The sequence below is a fragment of the Seriola aureovittata genome, chromosome 24, assembly GCF_021018895.1.
Source record: "Seriola aureovittata isolate HTS-2021-v1 ecotype China chromosome 24, ASM2101889v1, whole genome shotgun sequence".
NCBI lineage: Eukaryota > Metazoa > Chordata > Actinopteri > Carangiformes > Carangidae > Seriola > Seriola aureovittata.
In genome coordinates this window covers 7129897-7156737 of record NC_079387.1, presented here as the reverse complement: position 1 = coordinate 7156737, position 26841 = coordinate 7129897, and the positions used below count along the sequence as shown (strand labels likewise).

General features: G+C 39.1%; 1 protein-coding gene across 3 annotated transcripts in view; it reads right to left on the bottom strand.

Moving 5' to 3' along the window:
- Positions 1 to 4810: 4810 nt before the first annotated feature.
- The window catches only part of LOC130165547 (E3 ubiquitin-protein ligase Midline-1-like), a 56049-nt gene continuing 34018 nt past the window's right edge, over positions 4811 to 26841 (bottom strand). For 2 of the 3 annotated variants that reach the window (XM_056370894.1, XM_056370893.1), the window contains exons 3-10: positions 20835 to 20930; positions 15411 to 15518; positions 13378 to 13526; positions 12466 to 12593; positions 11083 to 11226; positions 7323 to 7484; positions 6846 to 7053; positions 4811 to 6758 (exon numbers count right to left, since the gene is read on the bottom strand). In XM_056370894.1, coding sequence (XP_056226869.1) covers positions 6410 to 6758; positions 6846 to 7053; positions 7323 to 7484; positions 11083 to 11226; positions 12466 to 12593; positions 13378 to 13526; positions 15411 to 15518; positions 20835 to 20930 — 1344 coding nt within the window. In that variant the 3' untranslated portion in view covers positions 4811 to 6409. Of the gene's footprint in view, positions 6759 to 6841; positions 7054 to 7322; positions 7485 to 11082; positions 11227 to 12465; positions 12594 to 13377; positions 13527 to 15410; positions 15519 to 20834; positions 20931 to 26841 lie in introns of those variants that run through there. The other variant, XM_056370895.1, reaches the window with a different exon arrangement.

Here is a 26841-nt window from a genome sequence, read left to right as displayed (position 1 = left end):
GAGTTTTTCTGACACTTTCGCAATAAACCTATAGAGGTTTCTTTCTGGCAAGACCTTATTTTTATATATAGTCAGTGTTGAGGTTAATACAGACACACTAACACTCTCAGTCTAATAACTGAATCCCCTTTACGAATAAGGAAAATGACCAAGAAGCTCCTGATGGCATATTGATCTCTCCACAGCACTCATGGAACATTATGACTGCAGCCAAGCCATATGACTTATTCTAGCACATTTTTTCTGCCTGTGCCTTAAAATAGACACAACTATAGTCTCTAAAAGTGCAGTCACTTGTGAGTAACAGTCTCCCTAAAACCGACCAAATTGAGGATTTGATAGATAGTGACTTAGGGGAATCAGAGAATGCTTGATGGAGATGTGAGTGAGTTACTGACACTTGCGTTACTGACTACCCACATGTTATTTATGGATTTTCTCATGTAATTCTAATAAGGTTATATGAGGAGATGATAAAGCCAGAACAAAAGCCTTAATAGTCAATTACTGCATCCAATCCAATGATATTTCTGTATGGGGTTTGTTTGGTTATTTTCTTGAATCCTAACAGTGACATCTGCTGGACATTTAAAGAACTGATTTCTCTTTGCCATAAGACAGTATAGAGACCAAGGCTTTTTCATAGAAAGCCACAAATATTCTGGCAACGCTAGTAAGAAATAAACAAGTAAAACATTACTTATGCATATTATATTAACGCTAAAATACTAAAGTCATCTCATGCCACATCATTATACTTGCCATTTGTTTCCTACCCTATGGAGGCTTGGATGTGCTGTATAATGGCTGATCAGAATTTCACATTCACAGTTCTGATGTTTTGAGAGCACATATGCAGTATTCTCCATAAAACAGATGATTTAGTCCCAGTAACACAAGGGTCACACTCAGCTTCATTTTGTCTTTGTTGTTACTTTTCTGTACCAAATTCTGTCCCATTTTCCTGGGGGAGTTGGTATTATTGCTTCTCTGCTATTGTCTCAAAATACCACCTTTGCCTGTTTGCTAGATGTGGCCAATTGTCACCAGAAAGTAGTCACTACTACATGCCTGAGTTCACTTGCCACACACAAACACATGCATCAGAATGGCTCAATCCTATAGAGTACATCCACAGTTCCCCCAGGACAGCAGAGGAAGTGTCTCTTGGAGTCTTGTAAAAATCCTCTGGGGACTGCAGAGCCTCAAGACTGTCCATACAAGTACAGTTTCAGTGGTGGGAGCGCAAAGAGCACCACACTGAACCAACTCTGGCTTGATGATCTGTATAAAAGTGGGACAGTGTTTGCCTGAAGCAGAGTGAAGTGGTCTTGTGAAGGGAGGTCAGTGGTTCAAATCCCAAAGCCCATGGGGAAAAATTGAATGACTAACAGTTTCTGCTTCTTGCTAAAATATATCCAAGGTGCCCTTGAGGCAACAAAAAAGAAAATGGCCTGAGCTGTTTAAGCTGCAGGACTTTCACACCACTACTCAAGTGTGAATATGGTGGTATGTCACCATATGTGTAGAAAAACAACACACAAGCTCAGCAAATCCTTTCCTTGATAAAGGTTAATAAAATAGTTGGTCCTCTACCTTTGCGCTACATTTCAGCCGAGCAGCAAAACCCTGAGACACATTAAGTTACTGTATCGATCCTCTGAAATGTCACACAAAGTCTTGTATGAGAACACAAGAGGGTCAGTACACACATTTAACTGCTGAACTTAGCTGAAATTGTATTAGGCTGGAGGAAAAGGTCAAAATTTAAGGCCAGTAAATTTTATTTTACAAAAATGAAATGCAGACTTCTGAAAATCTCAAAGCGTAGCTCCAGTGCAATAAACTAAAACAGAATCACTTATTTCATATATTGTAGGGACCAAGTATCACCAAGGAATATATAATATGCAGAATACTCTCAGTGGCAGGATTTAAGCAGATAATTGCTCTCTATGGACAAAAACATTATAAGAACTGACACATTTTATGCACAGAAGCACAGATGGTCTCATATTGTGACTTGTGTTTTTAGACATTTAATATGCAATTGTGTCATTGATGTAACACTCTAAAACTGGTTGTCATGACACAATCTACTAATTATATCCAGTCAGTCACCCAGATTATTTAGCTGTGTTTGGATTCCTACACACAATCCAAAATCATTTAAGCAGAAATGCAGTGAAGGTCTGATTAAAGTCAAAATGTGTGATTTTTTTAAAGAAAATAACTGAACTTTACATTTCTTCAAGTGTTCAGCATCCATGTTTTATGTATGTGTAGTGTAAGAGTCTGTACTTTAAGGGACTGTAAAGTTGCAATATCTGACACTGGTGAGTCCTTACAAATTTCTCAAGAGCTGCTGATTAGGAGAAGGTTTATATTTCACACAAGCATATGCATCAATCTTACATGCATATTGTGTATTTCATAGACCAGCAATTCTAGAAAGTAGCACTAAATACTGGTATTAATGCATTTGACAACAACAGAGGGAAGTCTACCATAATCATGCTATCCTCAGCATATCCTCTGTATTACAGGTTGAATAACAGACAAGCACCTCCGTTATTTGTGGATGACGACCTTTAATTTGACTTTTTGCCCTTTTTATTGTCTGCTCAGTGGAGCGCTGGGTATGCTCATTTTTGCCTGCTCACACCAGTGAACCGTGTGAACGACACACAGAAAGATTCAGCTGATGCTACAGTAGCTGTTCAGCATCAAAAACCCCCCACTGAACCCTGGCGTCAGTAACAATTGCTCCTGGAAAACCAGGAAGAGCCCCTGATGTCCGCGGGAAGTTCACATCATAAACTCAACAACTTCCTCTTCCACAAGAAACTCAAGTGAACTTGAGTTTGCGTCTAAATTTAGAGTTTGACATTAGCATCTGCCTGGATGATTCATCATGGGGAAAGAAAAGTACAGATGCTGTGAAGAGCTTTGATGCCTTGTGCAACATCTTTTCCTGTGGTAGTTGAAGTTCCTAGTAATGTGGTTATAAAAAAGATAATTGCATTATTCTCTTATAGTGTAGTCAAGATGATTAGTGTCCACTTTGTTAAATAAATCTAGCTGAATCTAGCAACTGCTGATCCAAGGATAAACATCTAGGCAAAGTGGTTTTGTAACCAATCTGGACATGCATCTCTAAATATCAGGTAAGAGTGTAGCTTAGAGCAGTGGTTTCCAATCTAGGGTTCAGGAGCTCTCACAGGATTCCAAGATAAATCTCAGATACACAAAATTACAAAAAATTGTTTTTTGTAAATTACTGGTTAATTTTACCTTCTTGAGCTTATAAATACAAATTAAGAAAAAGTGCTCTTAGAGCACAGTGAAATAATCACTGTTTGATTAAACTTCTCTCAGTTGTATACACAGTGCAGCTGTAGTGAAGAGTTGAAAGTGTACATAGTCCCATTTTGCCAAAAACCGTAGGGTCGACAGAGGGCCATCGATATTCAGAGGTCTAAAGTTCATGTCTGGAATAAACATGGTCAATTTAGGCTAAAATTTGGATGAGGAAAAAATAAACAAAAAGATTCAGATATCTGACTCTTCAGCTGCTAAATGCTAAATTGTTCACTTTGTCTGTCTGCCGCTTGGTGCTGAGCAGGCAGTATACAGTGTGTTTTTAGAGCTGACAACAGATGCAGAGCAGTGAGAGTGAACCAAAACAGTAAAGGCGCGGGGCCAGAAAACCAAAACAGTCGGCTGAAAGATGCTACCAAAGCTCCATAGAGCTCAGAGGAACTGTAGAGTCGGATGATAATTATCTGTGGGTTTAACACAAAGCTAAAGCTTTTATGTACAGGTTGTCATGTTTTCTACTTGCTAATGTAAAAATGTTGGTTATAGCAGTTTTAAATGCTTGACAACTGACGGTCTGACCTGAATTTGGCTCTTTAACTGGGGAAGCTTGAGCAGAAGAACATATCCATGCTTATAGCAGTAAGTGCATTACCTTCCTGGAGGGCACCAGTAACTTTACACAGACCAAAATGCCATGGTCTATACTTATTGAATTTGGGGCTGCTTCAGTTTCCTCCTTTGTTTGTACGTCACCCAGAAAGAGCGAAATGGCTCCTGGCATTTCACCCAGTCCTGTTTTATGAGAACAGCTCTTGACATTCTCACACTGCAAGATTACTTGACTGGAGGAAAGAAAAAAAAAATCATACTTTAATGCGAAAAGGAACGTTTATTTTTTACCTTTTCATAGACATATCTCAGACGACAGTGAAGCAAGCACTCATATCCTGTTTTCCATAAAAATGTCCACAGAGACAAAACGTATAACACCATGGTAAAGTTCAAATGGAGACATTAAATTAAGCACTATATATTTGTATCCAATACAATGAAACATACAGTTCAATTTATTGCCAAGGAAACACAGAATTAAAGAATAGATTGTTATTTGTTCTCCATATTTTAAGTGTGGTGGATATTGAAAAGAAGCAACATTGAGAAATACAACCAATCATTGTATTTACACTGAGGAGATCCATTTTGTCACTTACATATAGAACAAAACATGATGTAGAATTGAAAATATGCTTCGGGGGTTATGCTGTAATGGTTTTGACCTATGAGTATCAGTGGCTGTAGATCATTTAGGCCTTTTTGTCCATTTTAAATAATTCAGTTCAGCCAATAAGATTCAGCCAGTGACTGAAGACTAAAGATGACTAAGTGACATGATGAAAGAGTGAGGGAACCTTACTGATATAACCATTATGCAGTAAGTCCAATGACATCCCCATGTCTATTGCTGTGTTATCTTAATAAAAAAAAAAGAAAGAGTAACTGAACTTTTATTTTTTCAAACAAACAGCTGCATCTGGATTTAATGAAATAAGACCTCAGTGTGAAAATGACATACAAAATTGAATATTTTTATGAGATAAAATGGGAAGACACTTTTTATGAAAAGCTAATTCATGGAGTATTGGCACACCAGAACAAATATCTCTCACTAAATAGCTTGTTTCAGAGAAAAGTGACAAAAATTACACCCAATTGTGCATTTTACAGCCTAGCTCAAATAATAACCTGCGGCTACAACTGTAGCACAACTCATATATTGTGTAACGCATGAAATCATAATGGCAGGACTTGTCTGGCTGCCAAATCAAGAAAAATTAACACAATAAGTCAAACAAAACACAACACTGCCAATATGAATGCATGTTAATTGCACCAAAATGAATGAGACTTTGAAGCTACAAAACCGTGAATAAAGTATGAACAATGTGCAAAAACAAGGTCTAGATTTAAAGGAATCCTTTGCTTTTAATATTAGCATAATGCTATTTCCTCTCTATGTCACTTTTTAAAAATAATTCAGCATTTATTAAGAGTAAAATTTTATGCAAAGACAAGTGAACAGACAGCAATGGCTACTTTGGTTCCTTTTTAATGAAGGAGGGAAAGATAAGGGGGGATGACTATGAATTTACAAAATATACACCTGCTCTTTCAGCAACTGTGATCGATTAAAGTAGGGGTTGCCTGTGTGTATGCACTCATGTTTGTGTGTGTGTGTGTGTGTGTGTGTTGTGTGTGTGTGTGTGTGTGTGTGTGTGTGTGTGTATGCAGTGTGTGTATGCAGTGTGTGTATTTGTGTGTAAGGGATTTTCAAAGTGCTATATCTGATAAAATGGTGTTAAACAAATGAAACAAAAAAACTGATTTGTGGCTTGTTTCCTAGTTGCCGTGGTACAAATATGCCCATCGTAGCCCAAAGTGCCTTAGAGAAGGAATTTCTGGTCCAACAAGGTCCATTTGTCCTGGTTTCCTCTGAGCTGACTCCAGCTTATTGCCCTCCATCTAGAATAGGTTTTCACTAAGTCTTTTTGAGTCAAATACAACATGAACCAGCATCATATTTGCTTTTATAAATCATAATAACCAATTGGAAATCACTAATGAGAAGACCTCAGGAAGTTCTCCTTTTTGTCTTAATTAAAACTGCACTAGGCAACTTTGCACTAATAGTAGCAAGTGTGAACTATTTTGATTGAGAAAGTTATGTCATTGGCTTACTCACATGCTCATTTTTACCAAAAATAGCTGGTCTATAGTGGTATGTACCAAAGAAAACCAAATGGGAAATGAAGAAATAATCAAGCAATTATGAATTCAGCTTTTTGGACAAAGTGCTTGTTAGCTTCTGGTTAGGAGGCAGTTTATATTTCACTCACTGTTTTGTAACTGCATCTGTGTGTGTAAATGTTCACATAAGCAGAATTTAATCACTATAATCTTAGTGAATTTAAGAGGATGGAACACTTTTCTGTTCTCTATGCAAGCATGAGTATTATCACAAATATGCCCAGTGCAGCTTTAAGATAATGAGGCCAGTTTATGCTGATTTATTCATGTCTGTCTGTAGCTTTCAGGTTACGGGTTCCAGTCCCTCTAGATGGTCTGGGATGGGTAGACCAGTGAGAACCGTCAAACACTTATTCCACACGTTAAACACAGGACACACGGGCTGGATAAAGGAGACGTGAAATGTATGCAGGTGCTGGGAGCCCACAGCATCATAGAAGGTCAGGTATCCGGCGTCGTAGTCCAACAGGATCCCAACGCGTCGCAGGTGGGGTGATGGCTCAATAGCCAGCTCCTTGCTGTTGTGGCGAACTACCCAAGAGTTGTTGCAGCGGCAAAGCACCCAGGAGGCCGAGTTCTTGCCAATCCACTCATGCTTGGGGGCTGATTTGTAGGCTATACCCACAGCGTACCTGAGGAGGATTGGAAGTTTCTGTTATCCACAAGTGAAAACCTCAAACTTTGAACTTTAAATAGATTCCCTAAATTATGATACTCACCATGTGCTACCTCCAATCAGAGCCTCCCAATAGTGACGCCCACTGTCAATATAGACATTTCCCACCACGCCATAGCTGCTCTGGCTGGAGAACCGATCCTGGCTATGGCCTTTCTTGGATGTGGTTTCATCCCGCTCCACTGTTAGGTTATCGTGAGACACTTTCAGCTTCTTGTGAGCTGATTTTGGGTCCAGCTTGAATGGCTGGCCTGAGAGAGGAGAGGGAAGAAAATGAAAAATTGATTTTGAAGTGGCAGTACAAAGAGACTCATACTCTGCAACATTCCTTACAGAACAGCTAATTTATTTTCAGTTAATTAAATTTCATATGTCCCGACAGAAGTTTTTCAAGCTCAGCAAGTGGAGCAAGTGACATAAGAAACCCAATAAGCTACCTCTGCGTGAATGTTTACTCATGAATTTTCCTGTAAAGGTCAATTCTATGTGTAGTGCTCAGTTTCAGTCATCAGTCGCTTACTGTTGGTCTTCAAAGTTCCTGGTTCACTGCTCCTACTTCCCGCTTGGTTAATGGCCTTGACAACAAAGATATACTTGGTGCCGCTCTGCAGGCCGTGCACCGTGTAGTGGTTCTGCTTGATGTTGGGAACAATCATCCAGCTCTCCAATGAGTTACAGAGACCTGGGAGGAGAGGGAGAGGAGGATGAGATAAGGAGAAAGAAGCACAGCAGAGAGAGAAGGGAGATACAGTGTGAAGTCAAATAATTCAAGGAGATGACATTTAAATTTTAGTTGTTTAAGGGTCCTAAAAAGGATGCATTTTAGCAATTTATAAAGTAAATACTGTGCTGTTTTAAAGGGAGAAGAAAAATTTAATTTTGACATCAGACAATTTCACCAAGCAAGAGAAAAACTATTTACTTAAAAGTCTCAGAGAGAGGAGTGATGTACAGCTGTGTGAAAGGATAGTGTACTAAATGGCTGGTTGTGTTCAAGCCTGTGGCAGTGGGAACAGGTGAGAGGGTGTGAAAAGGCACATGAGGAAAGCATTCACACCTAGTTGGCTTCATAGCTGCACCGTGCTCTCTCTGCTGTGTGTGCGTGTGTCTTTGGTGTGTGTTTTATTCAGTGGCACTTAAGCACTGCTGCACCACCTCCTAAGTTGGGTATGTGTGGGTACATTTTCCTCCCATGTCATGTCTTTGTTCGCCTGAGGAATTTACGCAGGAAGTTACTGCTATAGTGCTGCTCTTGTTGGCCACCCAGAAGTGAAAACCAGTAAAACAATCTTCTATAATGAGCATCTTAAATTCTCAGCAAAATATTATAATGTCACATAACAATATTGTGTTAACACCATATAACCTTCTCCTGAAGTCCTGCCTTTTGACCAAAAAATATGCATGTGAATAAACTGAAATACCTGATTCAACATTTTAATGTTAAAGTTAATAAGGTAAATACGAAACAGAACTAAAAGTATTTTTTTGCATCGGATAAACATCAAACTGCGCAGCTAAAACAAGAGTGCTATATCAAGTGAAAGCTAGCTAGTGAGTTAGCTAACATTAGCTAAAGCTAAAACTAAATATACCTATTGATTTTTCCTTAGCTGTTATCTGTAATTGAAAACAAACAATCAATTGATGAACTGACATCTTGGTAATTAGTTTAGTTTGTTATTACACATAAGCTAAATCCACTCATTATGGGGGAAAGAAAAAACAGATAAACTCCTGCTAAAGGTAGCTAGCTTTACAGAGCAGCAGTAGGCTATCAACATTTAACTCTGGTGGAATTGATGCCATAATAATTTCCATTCAGAGATCTTTAAATAATATTTTTAAATGGATTCTAACTTAATTTATTATATAAATGAATATCAAGAGTAGACACCTAGCAAAACAGAGATACATTTAATGTATCTTATTTGAACTGTAAATAATTTTCAACAAGTTACATTCAACAAGATAAGCTAAAACAATGAATTTTGTTGATAGATGCAGCTTTTTTTTCAACTTAACTGCAATTACCACTCTCTGCCTGTCTGTCAAGGACACATTCAAATACATTAGATATCTAGCCTATTTTTGGTCCACCCAACCCCAACAATGACCAAATTTAGGATTGACACAAATCCCATTGAGGACATTATGATTAGAACAATGTTAATTGTTAAAACGTAGCCTTCGAAGTGCTACTATTCCTGTCAGTACACTCTCAGACTTAAAGTAAATACATTCGTTAAAATTAAACACATTGCAACTTTATTTGATCAAGCTTGTAGTTCCAGACATATCAAACTGAAATGGCAGATAAGAATGTGAGTCACTATCATCTTGACACACATTTCCCCCAGGAAATCCAATCCAGAAGGCTGCACAGAACAATTACGCACAGGAGTTAAGTATGTTATTTTTGTGCTGTTATTACATTAACATTATGGGACTGTTTCCCTTCTTGCAGTGATTCGTCTGAATTGGGCCTGGGGGAATTTTCTGGCAAGTGATTTGGACGCCAACAGCAACACCTCTGACATTATTGGATGTGAAAACAGGAGGAGAGAAAAATCACACCATCTTTAGTGCACAGAGGGAGGCAGGGATGTGAAAACAAGAGGGGGACATAAAGAGGGAAATAAACTGTCAAATTAGTTTAATAGGCCAAGCTGTCAATTCTAAACATGCTTTAAACTGTAAAGTAATGAAGAGGCAAAGACAAATGTATAACCATGGGAAGTAGGAAATAGAAGAAGGAAGGAATCCCTTCCCAGATTGAGTTGAAAAAGGAGGAAGAACATGAAGTAGAAAAGGAAGGAGAAAAGAAAAAAAAGGAAGGCAGAGGACTTTTGTTGTGAGGTAGATCTATTTGAATCTATAAAAAAGAATAATTGAAAGACAGAGAACATGCAGTTTGATTGAAAGGAAGCAGGGGAGTTCGTCTTTAGATGCCCTGACCCCATTTTCTTCCTTGTAGTTTTTGCTCACTTGAGTGCGCTCATGATTTTCTGGGTCTTGTGTGTATGCGATTTAAGTGTGTGTGGATGTCAGCCTATACAGTATGTCTGTTGCTGTTAAACAAGACATTGTGTCACTAAGTGTGTGTCTGGGATGCTGATTCATCCTCAGCTGTCATCTCTCCTGATAGAACATCTCCCTCCTTCAGTGCCACTTAAACCTAAATGTCTTGCTTGTGCAGACACTGAAATATCTCTGCACATCCACTGAAGTCTCATCTGCTGAGTGCTCTGCACACAGTGTGGATTCTTTGCTGAACTATTGTTAAATCTTACTCACATCTTTCATTCTTCACAAGCTACAGTCATTTGATGTGCGACAACATCTGATAGTGATAGTAGCATAAAGGCTAGAGGGTTCTCTTCAGGAGATTCCACTTCTACTTCACCACCATATAAGCTTTTAGAAAAGCACTTCAACTCCCTGCTGCCTTAGGCGGGCTAGAGGCCACCAGTGAAGCAGCGTGATTGTATAGAGCAGCTCTGAGGTCTGTAAATAGTCTGTAAAGATTAAACAAAATGTGCATCTGCACAACAAATGCATTGGCAATGTTTACATGCGGGATGTGGGACAAAAGCCCAAGTCCACAACAGTGGTTATAGGCTCCCCCTAAATTCACAAATATTATACTGTATATGTATAGTGTTATATTAACAGATCTGACTACTTGATGTACTCATTAGATTACTGTGAATTCAGTGTGTCATGCTGTGGGCTGCAACTTGTGTCCAATTCTTTTAGCCTATGTTTACACTTTTTACAAATAGGCACAATTCAAAGTATGCTGAATAGCTACTGGGAGTTCCTCCTTGCAGTACACCCTTGGATGACTGATTACTTTGACTCTAAAGAAAACGGAAAAAGGTGATGATTCTCTGGTACGTTCTGGATTCTTAAGGAGCGTTTGTTTTTTTTTTCTACGACTTTTAAGGAGGTTTATTCATGTTTATTCACAATGAACGTCAGAGATAATGCTGTCCTCTAAAATTAAAAGTCCACTGAATGTAAAAATATGTGCATCATGTCTTTGTGTTCAGATTTGACATATTCAGTCAACTCGACTACACCCTCCATCATAGGGAGGTGCACTTCATTGTCTGGAAAACCCCTGGCTTATAAAATACGCACTGTTTGGAAGTATACTGTAATTGTAAATTACCCCCAGGATGATAAAACCCATGAGTCCCATGAGTAGATTGGACTTGTGATGGACTATGTTCTGTAGTTTGTATTTTACTGTCAGTCACATATACTGTACTTACTGGCAATGTTGGACTGTCCAGTGAAGATGGCATACTGGAGCTCATAGGACACCACTGTGAATTCATCATCAGATGTCCAGTGGACTGTGATAGTGTCGTAGGAAGCAGTGCACAACTCTTCCCTTATGGACGGAGCACTTGGAGCTGTGTGTGAGAAAAAAAAGTAACATCATCCAACAACATCTTAGGCTCCAATGTTTTCTTCTGTTTGAGTATTATTGCAAATTACATTAGTAATATTCTTAACTGATAACACTCTCAAAGGTTGTCAGTTTTTATAACAAACAGTTACCCAAAGTAATATTGTATGCATTCATTGGGTTGAATTTATGTGAAAAGGCTTCATTACACAGAGGAGTGAAGATGTTCTTTCCACTAGAGTGGTAGGTTGAGCATTTAAAGTAATGCAGTAGAGAAATGATAAAATAATCAGATAAAAAGCAGCTCAGATTAAAACAGTGAATATCCTTTAGTAGTAACAAATGTGACTTGTTACATAACCAGAGATCCTGAATTGGCTCTCTTACACGCATGTACTGATTCATGGGTAAACTTTATTATGTTTTATTATGTTAATACCTGCTTTTGTTCTTTGGAAAAGTAAATTAAATAAAACCCCTTTGTAATCAAGCCATGAAGCCTCTAGTAGAAATATGGACTGAGGTAAAGAAACAAAGATACAAAGCCACAGCTTGAATTGATTTTAAGGCCACTTCCTCTCTCTTTCTGTGTCACTCTCTCCTTCTCCCAAGCCTTCTGTCATGAGTGGATGCACATAGTGGAGTGATTCAGACTGATTCACTTAGTGAAAAGGCCCTCAAGCGAAGCCCTCATGCATCGCAGAGAATAAATTTGAGCCAGCCATTTTCACAGACCTTCAAATCCACTACACATGATGCCTTGTTTTTTGTCCCCAGTGTACTCATAATTCATAGGGTGACATTTTGATGGGTCCTCACAAATCAGAAATTAATGTTGAAAACTAATTTTGGAGTTAAAACGCCTGTTCCTTAAAATGCAGTGCCTGAAGACAGAGACTTCAAAAGAAGTAAAAAAAAATGGCAAAATTACAATTTGAAAGTGGAGTAAAATTGTAATTACAGGAGATTTTAGGGGTTGTATGGTCAGCGAGGAAGTGAATTAAAGGGCTAGATTCTAGATCCACCAAAAAGAGACATTTGATTTGCAATTGCAACCTTGAAGAAAGTAAACATCAAGTGATTATGGTGCACATGAATTGAAATTCCTGTTGATTTTAATTATATACTTGTCCTCAAGATTTAAAAAAATGAGCCTGGGACACTTCAATGAATGAATAGCTTTTAGTTGAATCAATAAAGTCCTTCAGAATGCAAAGACCTTGATGAAAACGCAAATGTTTACCAGTGAGGTAATCCAGAGTCTCCAGCAGCTTCTTCTCTCTGGTGAAGTCCAGGGCGAAGGTGTCGAAGGTGTCTGTTAGGTGTATCTCAGGGATCAGCACTTGGGTTGATGCGGTTGCCATGGACACCCTAGATGATTACCAATAAAAATTGAGCAGGTTTTTCATCCTCCATTTCTGCACTACAAGCGATTTTGATTAAAAGAACAACTAATAAAAATGGATTTGCCAGTTCAAAGGGATAAACAATTCCATGTGTGGGTTGTATTGTACTTTTTGAGGGATGAATTACGTCAAATAGGCTGCAAATGTACTTTAAAAGTACAAGTATGAGTTATGTGCATATCAGCAGCATAAGGCTTTGTTATTATCTCTAAAGAATTGAGGAGCATAAATGAGTGTTTAGAAGTTTCACTTCAAGATGTAGAAACATCAGCATTTTCATCAGATGAGATTAGCTGAAGGGGTACCACAGATATAAATTATTAAAAAACTTGCTCAACAACTGCTAAATTAAAAAATACTGAGTTTCAAATCTGAATAGAATCAGCCCCCTAATTAGAGAAGCTCTAAAGATTAGATTCTGATTGAAACACTTGTTTTGTTTGAAGGACTAAAGGATAATGGTTTTCTTTTATATCACTCTTTGTTTCTCCTGAGGATGCACATATTGGACATCGGGTTTTGTTCTTAATTGCCATATCAATTAGTCAGACAGCTTAAGCAGGGAGTAGAATAAGACTGGGCTGAATAAAAGTTCCCTTTCTACTTTTTTTCATCTTTGCTGTTGGGGTAGTCAAGGACATAAAGTTATCACATTGTTTCTCAACATCTATGTGTGCAGTCTTTAACCTCTCCCTTGACTTAGACATTATATGGCCAAGCATGTGTGGTCAGTGTGTGGGCTGTCTGACCTCTCGTTGATGCTCTTGGCGGTCTGCAGGAAGCGAGCATGATCGGTTTCTTTCAGCGTCTGATCGGCCTGTGTGATGAGGGCCGAGGACCTCTCGATGCACTGCTTGCAGTTGGAGATTTGTTGGGCGAGCTTCCGAAGCCTTTGTGTCTGAGAAAAACAGCAAATGCAGAGGTCTGAGAACAGTATTGTTAAGATGGATAAACTAATCAAATCAAGAGTGTTTTAAATGTCCTCATCCAGGTTAAGGTGTTGCAGATCATTAGAGATAAGAACATAATCAGAGCTGACGACAGGAAATGACCAAAAAACACAGTTTTGTGTGTACAAGGAGATAGATGTTAACTTTTCGAAGTCACTCACACACGAAAAGGTCAAATCCAAAGTTGATTAATGTAGGCAGTCATCAATTTGTTCATGTTTTCTTAATTGGTATGAACATCACAGAAGATAAATTGTAACAAAGGGCATGAACACATCCATCATGCTCAGCTAAAGTTACAGGGACTGAAAGCTGATTTGTTTTGGCCTCCTTACTTGTTTTTTGTTCTATGAGGTTTTGTTTGAAAGTAAATGAACTGGAAACTTCAAGGTTAACTTTTTCTCCATGTTGTAGACCAAATAAAACAGTATTGGGTGTGTATGGAAGGGATTTTTCAACTAAGCCTCAAAAGAAAGTGATTTCTAAATAACAGGAGAGAGTTACCAAGAAACATACAAAGATGTTCTGACTACATGAGTTAAGCTTCGCGCATATCCCTACTAACACTAGATTTGTTCCAGGCCAGTGTCAATGATTCTATTGCACACAAATCTGGGATTTCATTTCCCCTTGTTTGCCCCTCAGTTTCATTCCCTCTCCCTATGAGCAGAGATTTTAAGAGACAGATTGAGGTCAGTAGCTGGATTGAGGTCAAAGGACATTTCATCAGCAGTTTGCCTTATAAAGAACCCAAAACAGTGTAATCTCAGCCTAAATATACTGGCATATGCAAAATCATCATCATGTTAAAAAATAAAGACATAAGGTAGACTAAGAGGAGAAACTTTTTAGTGGTACTGATCATGAATTAGCACTCCACTAAAAGGCAATTTGTAGAAATGTGTTGGCCTAAAGATAAATATCTGCGCATGCATCTCTGTATCTTCTCTGATGCAATCCTAAAAGCTAAAAGCCTACATTACATGGTGAGAAAAAATCCCTCATGTGTTCAAAGTCTCATTAGACACAGCTTTAAAAAAAATCATCTGGGTTTAGTAAACAAGTAAATACGCCCTCCCATATGCTCTGGGATCTACTTTTGGCCAGTCGGACTGTTTTCACCGTCTGTTTAAAATGTGTTGAAGGGTTTGTGTTTCAGGCAGCTGAACAGTTTGCTGTCTGTTCTCAATGTTAGGATCAGGTGAAGTGGCTGTGATCTCGTATTGCATTTGACACAAAATGAGGTCTGGTGGTAGCTTAAAGTGTTTTCAGTGTGTTTAAATAGTGATGAATATAGGTGATGGCGTTAGCAGTCGATCAACTGTAGCAACCCAGCCCTTTGGATTGTGAATGCCTGTCAACCAGATATTAATATGTACCACATTTGCAAATTTCATTTCATACACTGAAGGAATAGTGTAGTTAACCCGCTTTTATTTTTATGCATATAACTGTGGAATATTAGATCTGCAGGCCATATTTGCCCCTTGATGATCATTATACCCGCTGGAATGGCTCACTGATGGAAGAAATCATCATTCTCAATGATTAAGAATTGTTGTAAATCAGTAGCTACAAAAGCATTAGTAAATTGTCAAATTAGGAATCAATAAGAATAAAAAAGCACATTATGCTGTTAGCAGTGGAATAACAAAATGACAAGTGGCTCCATGGATAGCTTTAAAATGAGCAACAAATTAGAAGTTATTCACTGTTTACCACGCTATAAATCAGCTAAGAAAAGTGAGCGGATATGAAGTGAAAGATGGATATAAAAAAGAATAAATCCTATCTGCTATCACACTCCATGGCCCTCTGAGTGTTCACCTCACCTTCCCCTCCTTGATCTTGCTGCCAATGATCTGCCTCCTCTGCTGAATAATGTCAATCAGGAGATCGCACTCCTCCATGAGCTTGCCCTCCTGGCGGGACGCGTTCACCTGTGAACCAATTCAAACACAGTATTAGATAAACAAAGAGAGTGATGGAGGTGGGGGCGGGCTGGTGATATAGAGGGATACATGGTGAGTGACTCCTCATCATGTCGACCAAGGGACAGGATGTCATTTTCATCCATCAGCCGGTGCTCTTGTGTGGAAGCAAACACTTCAGGGAGATGAGGCCTATTCGGCCATTTTGCCTTCTGCTGGCATGAGAGCTGAGTGACAAGTAAAATAAGCAGGAAGCCATGTGGTTATTAGAGGTAGACATGACACTCCAGACCAAAGGACTGTGTCCATAATCAGTCCCTATTTACTATATAGTGTACAATATTTTCCTCTGCCATTATATTCTCCAGATTCTGAGAGTGTCGTCCGTGCAGAATATTACATAGAGAATGGCGAACGAGTTAACAAGGGAGTGATTTCAAGGAGTAGCTCTCATTCCCTGAATGACAGACATTTTGAAGTTGGGGAATTGTTGGACAAGATGAGAATCAGACATTTGATATTGTTTTACATTTTAAGGTGATATATCACACATTAGCAGATAGAAACAATCTTATGAGCAGATACCAGGTTATGTGTACAGTAAGTAAGTAAGTAACTTCATTTGAGTGACAGTAGGACACTAGGAATGTCAGTGACTTTTTTTTTTTGTTTTTTTATCAGGGCCTCATGAGGTTTCCTGTAGAGGCCGAACAGGCCATGTTACACCAACACTACATGGAATAAAATGACAAGCTGTTGTGTCCAACACTCATTTTGTTTTCTGACACCTCGCGTAAGTCAAATCGGGCCGGATGTCATGTAGCCGGATCCCTGCTTGAGATGCTCTAAACGTCAAAGTTAAAACCAGGCAAGATTTGCTTTGAAAAGTTTGGATTTAGACATCCAGTTATACATATAAAACATATAACTGTTGCTTCGTCAGTGTTTCAATGACTATGTTTCAAGTTGAAGCAGGTTCAGACACTGACATGCATTTTGACATCTGAATCTACATGTCTTAATGTCATTTGACTTGCAAATGAAAACCGATTCTTCATAGTGTTTGTAGATGAACAAAAGAACATTGAAGCAAGGTCCGTGTCATTTTATGTGGGTACCTGCTGTCAGCATCATTATTATGTGTTATATTGTAGAGTTGAACTCTTGAGAGTATATTGTCCATATTGTGGAGTTACGGACTCCGAGAACATAAAGGCAAGTGTCGTCCTGGCTTTATATAAAATTATATTTATGTGGCTGTGGGTTCAAGGATCTGCTTCGCTCAAAACCCACTGATGGCAATTAAACTGAAGAAAAATGATTTAATTTAGTTGGAAGGTGTTTGGGAAACTGCAGTTGATGCTGTTGATTACATTAAGGTTGTTCTGCCATTAGGGTCTTTAGAAGAAAAATGGCATCCAGCTACATTCTCTGAGGTATGTGATTCACTTTGCTTTTGGAACTGTTGCAGTCTCAGCAGGCTGTAAAAGTTGTCCAATTCTAAGACTGTAGGTTTAACATTATGTGTAATTTCTCATTGTGGTGATTTCCTCACGGTCCTTTCAGCACCTTGTAAAGTGTTTTGTTGCTGCAGCAAAGCGATAGCATGGGGAGCAATGAACGGGAAGCCTGTGTTGCCAAGCCAACAAGAGATTGCAGAGTTATTCATACACACATACACTCCCTCTAACACACACACCCACACATGCTGACAGGTGTTTTAGTAATGACATCATGGGGAGTCATTTGCCTTTCCTCCACAGAGCCAAACAAAGCTGGACAGGACTTCCTCAATATCCTCAATGTCCCTTCCTAAAAAGCATTTATGTGATTTCTGGGATCACGTTGCCAAAAGAAACAATTTGCCACCTGGATTACATGTCGGAGCTTATGTGAGACACGCTGAGCTGAACACCTTAGCTGTGCTGTATAGGGTAGCTGCAGCAATGCTGGCATACCTGTCTTTTAAACACTGCTAATTGGTTTCTTTGACATCGCTGTGACAGCTGTGGGGAAGCTTAAGGTCTAAAACTGTTTACTCAGTGAAAAGCATGTATACTGTATGTTATCTCTTTGTGGCATTCTGTATACCAATTAGTATAGTTATGCACATCTAAAACAATGGGCTTTTTGGGTAGAGGCCTCTTTGAATCTACCCCAAAAAAGAGACACACAAGTTTATCTGCTCTTTAGGTCTCCTGCAGATTTTGCTTACTTTGCTGTTTAATGTGCCAGTGGGTCAGGAATGGTTTCCAACTACTGATAAACAACAATTAAACTTAAATGGATCTGTTATGAAGGTTTGGGTTTTGTCTTGGCAGAGATTTATGTTAAATTTCCACTGAAGCTCTGATTCACTTTCTCTAACATATCAGGACTCTTTATCTCAAGAATTCATTGTGAATAAAGATGACATGCTCATCTGTCTGGAACAGCCGCCCACAATCCTGCACATGTTGTCATATGTACACACACTGTGGTCAATCACTCTCCAAAGTCCAAAGCATTGCAGTAAGAAAAATGCATTGAAAATTAGGGAAGGAAGACTTTTATAATAGTAACGTGTCTAAGTAGTGTGTATGTAGTAAATGGCCGACATGATAAAATTGTAATAGACCAGACAGTGTACTGGCCACACTATCGCACACACACACACACACACACACACACAAACACATACAGAGAGAGAGAGAGAGAGGTCCAGAGGATGTGGAGCATCTAATGACTGTGGGCAGAGCCCTATGGAGCATGTGATCAGTATGACAGACTGAACCCTTACTCACATTAAGTGAGTCACTTAACCACAAACACACACACACACACACACACTCACTCACTCACTCACTCACTCACTCACTCACACACACACACACACACACACACACACACACACACACACACACACACACACACACACACACACACACACACACACAGAGACAAAAACGAATCAAACCCAGAGGATGTCCAAACTTTTAGAAGCCACATCAACCAAACATTCTGCAGGGGAGGTGTATTTAAACTTTACAGGCCGAATATATTCACTGACCCTCCAACACTACATTTGTGCAGCATGATGCCAAAGACATCAGAGATATTTATTCCACTGTGGCTTTTGCTAATAAGACTGAAATTAGATTTTCCAGGCAAAAGCTGTTAGCCTAGTACTTTGTTTTTTCGAGTGGTTTGGAATCCAAAGTTGTCGTTTTTTTAAAATTTAATGACACTTGGATTTAGACAAAAACATTTGAGTTCCCTATTATTCAAGTCCAAATATTGTGTGGCATATGACATATTGTGGTGCAGGATCGTTAAATTACACAGAGAATGATTCATTGGAACTGGGGGTGACAGATCAGTGAAGGAAGGTTGCCATGCATAATATTTTAAATTTGTTAAAAAAAAACAAAACCTAATAACTTATTGAACTTCCCTCTGCAGAAATACATTTAAGTTTTATCATCTAAGTATGCATGTACACGTACATGCAGTTTCTATACAACATCTAGATGTCAGGGAATCTCAGCAGAACATCTCCACAGAAGCTTTGGAATAGACGAATCTGATGTGAAATATTCAGAAAGCTGCCTTCACAGTGCTTTTCCTGTGTGACCCTCTTTTTTTTTTTAACCCTGTCAAACCCATCCCTCTCATGTGCAGCTTCATTTAGTCAGTTTCTATGAGTTTTTATGTATTTATTTCTGGCTCATGATCTCCAGTTAATTTAAATTTTTATTTCAATGTGTATTTCCATCTTCCTCTTGTGCAATATGACAATAAGACAACATGCAATCACTGTACACTACACAAGCTATTTTAGGGCTTTACAGTGTGTTTTGAAACACTGCTATATGTGTAGTTGTCACCCTAACATACTGGGGGGAAAAAATAGGTCAAGCATTTTTTTTGCCCTCCATATGTGCATCATTTATTCATTTCTGATTTTTAAAGTGAAGTGTTTGCTTTTTTTGGTCTTTTGTGATGATCGAAAGGATCAAACAGGGGCATTTTTAAAATTCCTACATCAGCAAAATTTGCCCTCCCGCTTAGCTCACCGACAACATCTTGCGCGATGGTGACATAAAAACATACTCACAAAATACACACTCAGCACTTCAAAAAAAAATCTTAAATCTCCTTAATAAATCACAATCCTCTTTCCTTGCAGTTTGTATAGGTCTTGCCAGGCAGAGATGGTGCTCTCCATTATTGCTAAACTAAGATGTTACTGCCTTTTAACCCTGTGGCATTGCTCTATTTAAAGCTTCATGTGCCAGCATAACATGAGCAGGCAGGCTAAGCACAGATTTGCCTTCTGTGGAGCTAAACACAGAGACATTCACATGCTTTGTTTTTATAATATAATAAGAATATTAGACAACCAGATGTTGAGTAATTTGCAAAAATACCACAATGGCTGCGCTGCTCATGTCATTTTCCTACTATTAAAACTGCTAGTGAAAATGTGAAAACAGGAGTTAAATGTTATGCCTGCACATTGTTTTAAAGATAGAATATACAGCATGATGCTAAATCTGGATCAACTGCTGCTTAAATCTGTTTCTGTACTGCAGATATAATTAAAACACATCACAGTGACTTGCATCTAGTCTTTTCTTTCCTCATAACAATTTTTAACATCTGAAGTTTGACAAAAAAAACAAACAATAGGGTGGAAAGTAACTATTCTCATTACCAACAGTCCAAACCCCAAAGACATTCAATTTACAATGAAATAAAACAAACAAAAAAATAAATGAATAATCAAATTCCAAATCCTCACATTTGAGAGGCCCGAATCAGGGATTGTTTTGCAACTTTTGCTTGACAAATCACTTAAATGATTATTCAGTTGTCAAAATTGTCACTTATTCCGACTGATTAATCAACAAATCCTTTTAGGTCTAAAATGCAATTTGTTTTTAAAAAGTACACTCATGTTATTCGGCCCTTTACAGTGAGCTACTAACCTTTGCTACATGCTAAGCTACAGAACACCGGTCTTTATCCTGAGTCATGATCTGGGTATGTAGAACAGTGACTGGAGAGTGTAAAACTACTGTGTTTTTGTAAATAAATGCATGAATCAAACTAAATTCATAAAATATTAGAATGGGTTTTTACAGACAATAAAATTACCAGTGCATAATTGTGCAAATGAAACAAATAAACATGTTAAAAAAGTGCTAATCCAGTAACATTACACACTTTCCAAAGCAGATCAATTGTGTAAAATCCACAATAAAATCTAAATGTATTAAACAATATAATAACCAGTCAAACAATGTGGGCCAGTTGTGACCTGAGAGGACCACAGGAACTCACCTCTACATGTTGACAAGTCTGGATCAGTTTCCCCATAAGTGACTCCAGCTCATTGTTCCTCTTGATCAAATTACTCAGGTTGGAGTCCAGGGCTTGCTGTAGCAAACACAACAAAGACAAAACAGAATGAACAAATGAAAAGAATAAATGTCTGGGACATAAAGGCAAAGAAACAGAAATGCAGGGCAGAGCAAAAAAAAAATACAACAAAAAGTCCCCCTTAGGTTTGTCTATTTACAGGAGCCAAAGACTTTGTAAGACAACCTCAGGTGCTGCATCAGAAAACAAAAAAGTTGCAAAGCAAGTGGAAAACAATTGCATTTTAGAAAATGCAAGACAAAGTGAGCAAAAATTCCTTGGTGCCGATTCACCAAAGAACAACAAAGAGTAGCAAATTTTCCCTTCATCTGCACAAATATCCCCAAGAATTACACGGTCTTCTCTCTTTTTTATTGTCCACGTACCTCTGAGCGCGGGTGATACCCCTCATCCCTGTACTGCCTCCTCATCCTGCCCTGTCTGAGCCTCCGATAGAGGAGCCTACACTAGGAGAGGATGTTACTGAAACAGCCACTCCACTGAGCACCAAGCCATGCGCAAACCCGGCCAAGCGGCAAATTAGGCATCAAAAGCTTTCCCTATGAGAGGACGCAGCAGCGCTCTTGGCTAACGAACCGGCAAACAGGTGACAGCACGTCAGCGCTGTCCCTTAACGCTCCTCCCTGTTTTTTTATCTTATTCCCTCCCCCTTTTCCATTTTTTCCCGTTTGCTGTTTTTTATCCGCTCGGGCACAAGCTGTCTCTTTTCCCACTAAGACCGTCATGTTATTGCCAAACCGAGCGTGCTTAAGCCGCTCTGATGCCACGTCTCCACTGTCCCGTTCAAAACTGTTTTCCAAATGACTTTAGGCTGAGACGTGGTGAATTTTGCGATTACCTGCAGGTCTCAAAAATGGTTGCATAGGTGCATTGGAGCAGCAAGGCCGGGACAGCAAAATGTCAAAAGATAGCTTCACTGGGACACAAGTATCTGAATACATTTTGCATTTGGATAAATCCTTTTTTGCTTCTTTTTAAAATGCAAATTCAAACTGTTGGGCTTTAAATTAAGAAATCCAACTAGCTAGATATGCTACATTATTATCTAAATGCGCTTAACCTTTAACCACTTTTGAGCGGCAGTGTAAACAAAGCCAGGTTCTGATGCTGTGTTGAGGATTAAAAAGGAGCTACCCCAGAGGGAATATTGAATAAGCAACAACAGTAAACACAGATAGAGATGGTGGGATTTGTGTGTTTCTGTGTGCACTGTAGTGACACTACAGTGCACACACTGTAGGGTGGGGTGAGGGCTAAATGGATGGCCTTAATACGCCGATGACACACAAAAGCAAAAGCAGTATAAAGGTCTACTCAGTGAGAGGAATGTGATGCTGTCGGCGTATTATCGTTCATAGAGATAAAAATAAACTAAACCTCTTAAGGAGGTCAAGAATCCCAACAGCATCTGCATCACGTGCAGGTCATGTATGCTGCAAAATGCATACATATATGCGTAATTATGTCTCCATACCAACTTACATCTCTGCATGCAAAGGTACAATCTTCAGTTCATGAAATACACTGTGACATATACACAAGGGAACAACATACAGCATGAAACAACATTTAAAAAATGAAACCTGTTGTCAATATCCATGCCTCTGTGTGTGGTTGTGAATCTATCCTTTGTGTGTGTGTGTGTGTGTGTGTGTGTGTGTGTGTGTGTGTGTGTGTGTGTGTGTGTGTTTTAGGGTAAGATTTGGACATGAAGGGGTTAACCCACATCTACTGCCCTGCTGTCAGGTTGATCACCTGTCAATCCTGCTTGTTTATCCACCCTATCTCTCTCTCCCTCTCTCTGTCTGCCTCGCTTTTCTGTTGTCAGTCTGGGCCGGATTTTCCCCCAAAAAAACTGCCTGTGGAAAGTTAATCTCTGCTTTGAACCCACTGAGCTAAGCCATGTTGATTTGATGAGTTTTTAGATATACAGTAAGCCAATGGGTTCAGATTATGATGGTTTTGAGCTGCATGGATGCAAAATCAATTTAACAGGAAACTATGTAACCTAAAATATGTTTTCACTTGCAAGTTGAAGCTCCTTGTTCAGTGTTGGTTGTATAATTGTAATTTACCCTTGAGATGGTGGCGTTTCTTGTTGGTGTTTATAAACTTGTTTTATCTTGGTCCAGAGAGAACTCTGGTTTCCCTGAGGAAATAATTTCTCCAATAAATAACAGGGTAATAGGATGAAATTTGGTCTCCACAGTAAGTGTGTACAGTTTCGAATATGTTCCACCTGAACCCAACTTTACTGTCATTACATTTTGCCATTCCAAAATAGTGCAACCTCATGCAAGTAAGTAACAAGTAATAATAAGTAAGTTATGTTCAACGTGAACACTGTTGTATACAGTGTAAACATAATGTACAAGCAGACATGGTCATAGTTGTTTTGACCCTTGATGTTCAGACTCGTTGATGTCTGTACTGAAAGCCTCCATTAAGGCAGAGTGGTGAACTGTTTGTATCCTGGTTGGGAGGGTCTCTGCTAATGTTGGCAGGTGTCATGAATGGAAGATAAGTGGGCACTGATGCCATGCTGTGCTACATGATATCCACAGTGCAGAGCTAATAGCAAGTCTGTTTTAAACTAAGAGCAGCTTCTGCATATGTTTCTAATATATGATGGACTGTTATATCTATCTATCTATCTAGGTAAAATTATTCTCCGTTTCGCGCTTATCAAACCAATATTACAACATGTATTATACAGAACACGCAATAAATATCAACGATACAGGAACAAAAACAACAAAGCAGAACCAATAAAAACAGTCGTAAAATAAGTTAATAAGTTGTACAGCGTATAAAAAATGAAGTCGTAACCTAAACACAGGAACAGCCAGCATGCTCTTATCTGAAAAACTGTTAAGGGGACAGCCATTTTAAAGTGGAATCTGGAGCCAGACTATAAACAGCCTTTAGAAGTAATCGATAAAACCTTAAAATCTGTTGTAAATTCAATGGATGGAGACTTGTAGTGGAGCTGAAAGTGGAATAATATAATCTCTTTTCCTGGGTTTAGTTTGAAGTCTGACAGCTGCCTTCTGCAAAAGTGTCAAAAATTAAAAAAGCCTATTTTTTTCATAGATGGGGTATCCCACATGCCCCACCTTTTCAAAAAATCTAAATAATGACAAGGTATTCAGTCTGTAATCCGCAGTGACTTACATGGCTGCTTGGCAATTGAGATGAGCAGTGTAGTCATATCACTTGAAATGTAAATACACTTCTAAAAATAAGTGGTCAGCTGAGGTTTTTTTTCTCAAAGGAAAACTGGTTCCTTACACAGCATCTGCTCTTAATCAGTGGGAAGCTGCAGCACACTCAGATCCTCCACAGCTTCTTCTTATATCACCCAACAAGAATCCGCTCTTTGAAAGCGCACTTTGCATACGTTTCTTAAACTAACGTCGTCCTCTCGGCTTAAAAGTAAAAGTTGTATGGCTCCATATTCCACACTGTATCACTATGATTTATTTTTTTTCCTTCTTGATATTTTCCAGCATTGGACTAAATCACACCCAAGAAGTGATGATAAGAAGGTATGCAAAGGGATCACACACAGACTCACACACTTAACCATAGATGGAGACAGGTAGGCAGCTGAACTTCAGAGGAGCTACATCTTTTTAAGATTTGCTGTGACACTGAGCAGGATTGTGCTCTGAGGAATCCTCACTGCACTGACAGAATTTCACTCCATTCTTTTCCTTGTTGCTCATATGTATATGAGTCTGTGAGTCAGAGATCAGAGAAACCTTAGTCACACAGATGAAGATGAAGAAGAAATTTGAGGCAAGTACAGAGGACAAAGGTGGGCATTTAAACAGCAAGATAGACATTAAAGCAGCAGTTGTGAGACAGGGACTGAGAGGATTCATCATTGCTGTGACTTATAGTGTCTTTACACACATCTACACCGTACTGTATTTACTGTATGTCTTAGTGCTAAATCATCGTATTGGGTGTTCTGTATTTGATGGAGGGCACTGGTGTCATTGCTCGACACCCACTTTACTACTAGTAAGCCCCTCTGTAAATTGAAAACCGTGTTTGTATGTGTGTGTTAGTATCAGTCCGAGAGACAATCAGATGATTTCTGCAGAAAAAAAGCAGCACTGACTCAAAAGCAAAACACAGCAGAGAAGAAAAGAAAAGACAGCAAGGGAAGGAACATTGTACTGGGGGAAATTGGGAAAGGATGGAGTGTGTGTGATCGTCTTTGACTGAGAGACAAGAAGGCCCCAAGCAAAGGGAACATTCAGTACAAAATGTAAAAAAAATTTGATGGCACAATGCACTGTAAATCTTCAGATAATGGCTTTCATTTACTTCAACTGAACAGAAAACCAGGCCTTTTTTGAGAAAGGCTTCTGTTACAGACAGGAGGGTGAAACTGGCAGGTCTTTTAGGAGGCCTACAGGAGGTGGTTTAGCCTCAGAGAAACTCTAACTGATGGTGTGATGTAGTAGTAGAAGTAGTGGTGCAGCTCCACCTCAATGTGTGCAGGAGACTTAATGGTATATATAACAACACATCTTGTAATGCTAACTCTCTCTCTAAGCTTTATTTAAAAGCAAACTTCCACGTCTTTGTATTGTTACTTAAGTTAGCATGCTAAACAGCCAGCACCAGCCCACCCGGTCTCGTAATACCACTCTGTACCTCCAGAGGCACTGAGTCACTCTAGTGTCCAGTCTGCCCTCAGTCCAACATGAGAGGATGAAGACGTAGTAACTGAAAGGAGTGATGCACTCTCTCGACCACATTCCTCTTGTCTTTCCTTGAGCTCAGCTTATTGATGCTGCTGCTGTAGCTGCTCTCGCTCTCCCTCACGCTCCCTGACTTCTCGTGGCTCGTCTTCTCCTCCTGCCACCCACTACATCTTCCCTCTCTATCTCTGACCGGGCAGACTGGTTGTGAAATTATCATCAGTGTAACAATAACCGAAGAAAACAGTGTACCAATCAGATTGCAAGGTAAAGCTATGAGGAAAACATTATTCCCAGATCCATAAATGTTTTGGAAACATATTAACAACTGCCCTATGATGAGGTTAGATTTATTCAGGCTAATGATAGCTCAACGTGAGGGTGAGGGTAGAAACTTGGTTGTGATTGACCATCTGCCGGCCCCACTGAACGGCTAGTCATCAGGGGGAAGGGGACAGGGTGCAAATCCTTGTTTCTTACATGGGTAGTCACCCCAACTTTCTGGTAATATGCTGCCGCCTATTTGTCTGGAAAAATCTTACACATTAATGTCATGTCTGGGTGAAAGTCTCAAGTGAGAACTGATGGATATGATGTCACAGTGCACTGACACACCCTAAAATACACTTTTACATCAATTCTGGAGGTCATAAAAGCTGATATTGCACTTTAATGATTCACTTTAAGAGTACTTTGATGAAGCCAAGGTTGAAATGTTTAATAACAATATTAAGGGAGGAAGTCAGGGAATAAGTGTATTCACAATATAAAAGATGAATGAGACAGCTGGAGGACATAAAGGTAAATATTGTGTTTATCAGAGAGGCTGTGAATTAAATGTAATGTTTTGTGTCTGCTCATGTTTTATTGTGCATGTTGGCACTTGAAAACCTAAAGTATGTTGTCTCAACACTGAAGGACAGCTGATTAAAGCAAATGGATTACTGCAGAAACACAACAAACCTGTGATTTGAAACCAGAGCTGGCACAGAAAGAACCACACACACACACACACAGAACAGCAGCACCCATCTTTTATCCTCAAGGTTCTTTCTCCTCAGACCCAGAGCCAAGGACTTTAAAAGCTATTTCCAGCTGCCTTCTTCGTCAATTTCCTGTGACAGGGGTAATTTTATCTCTGAAAAAGGATGGGTGTTCCCACAATAACCTCCACGGCTCTTATCATACAC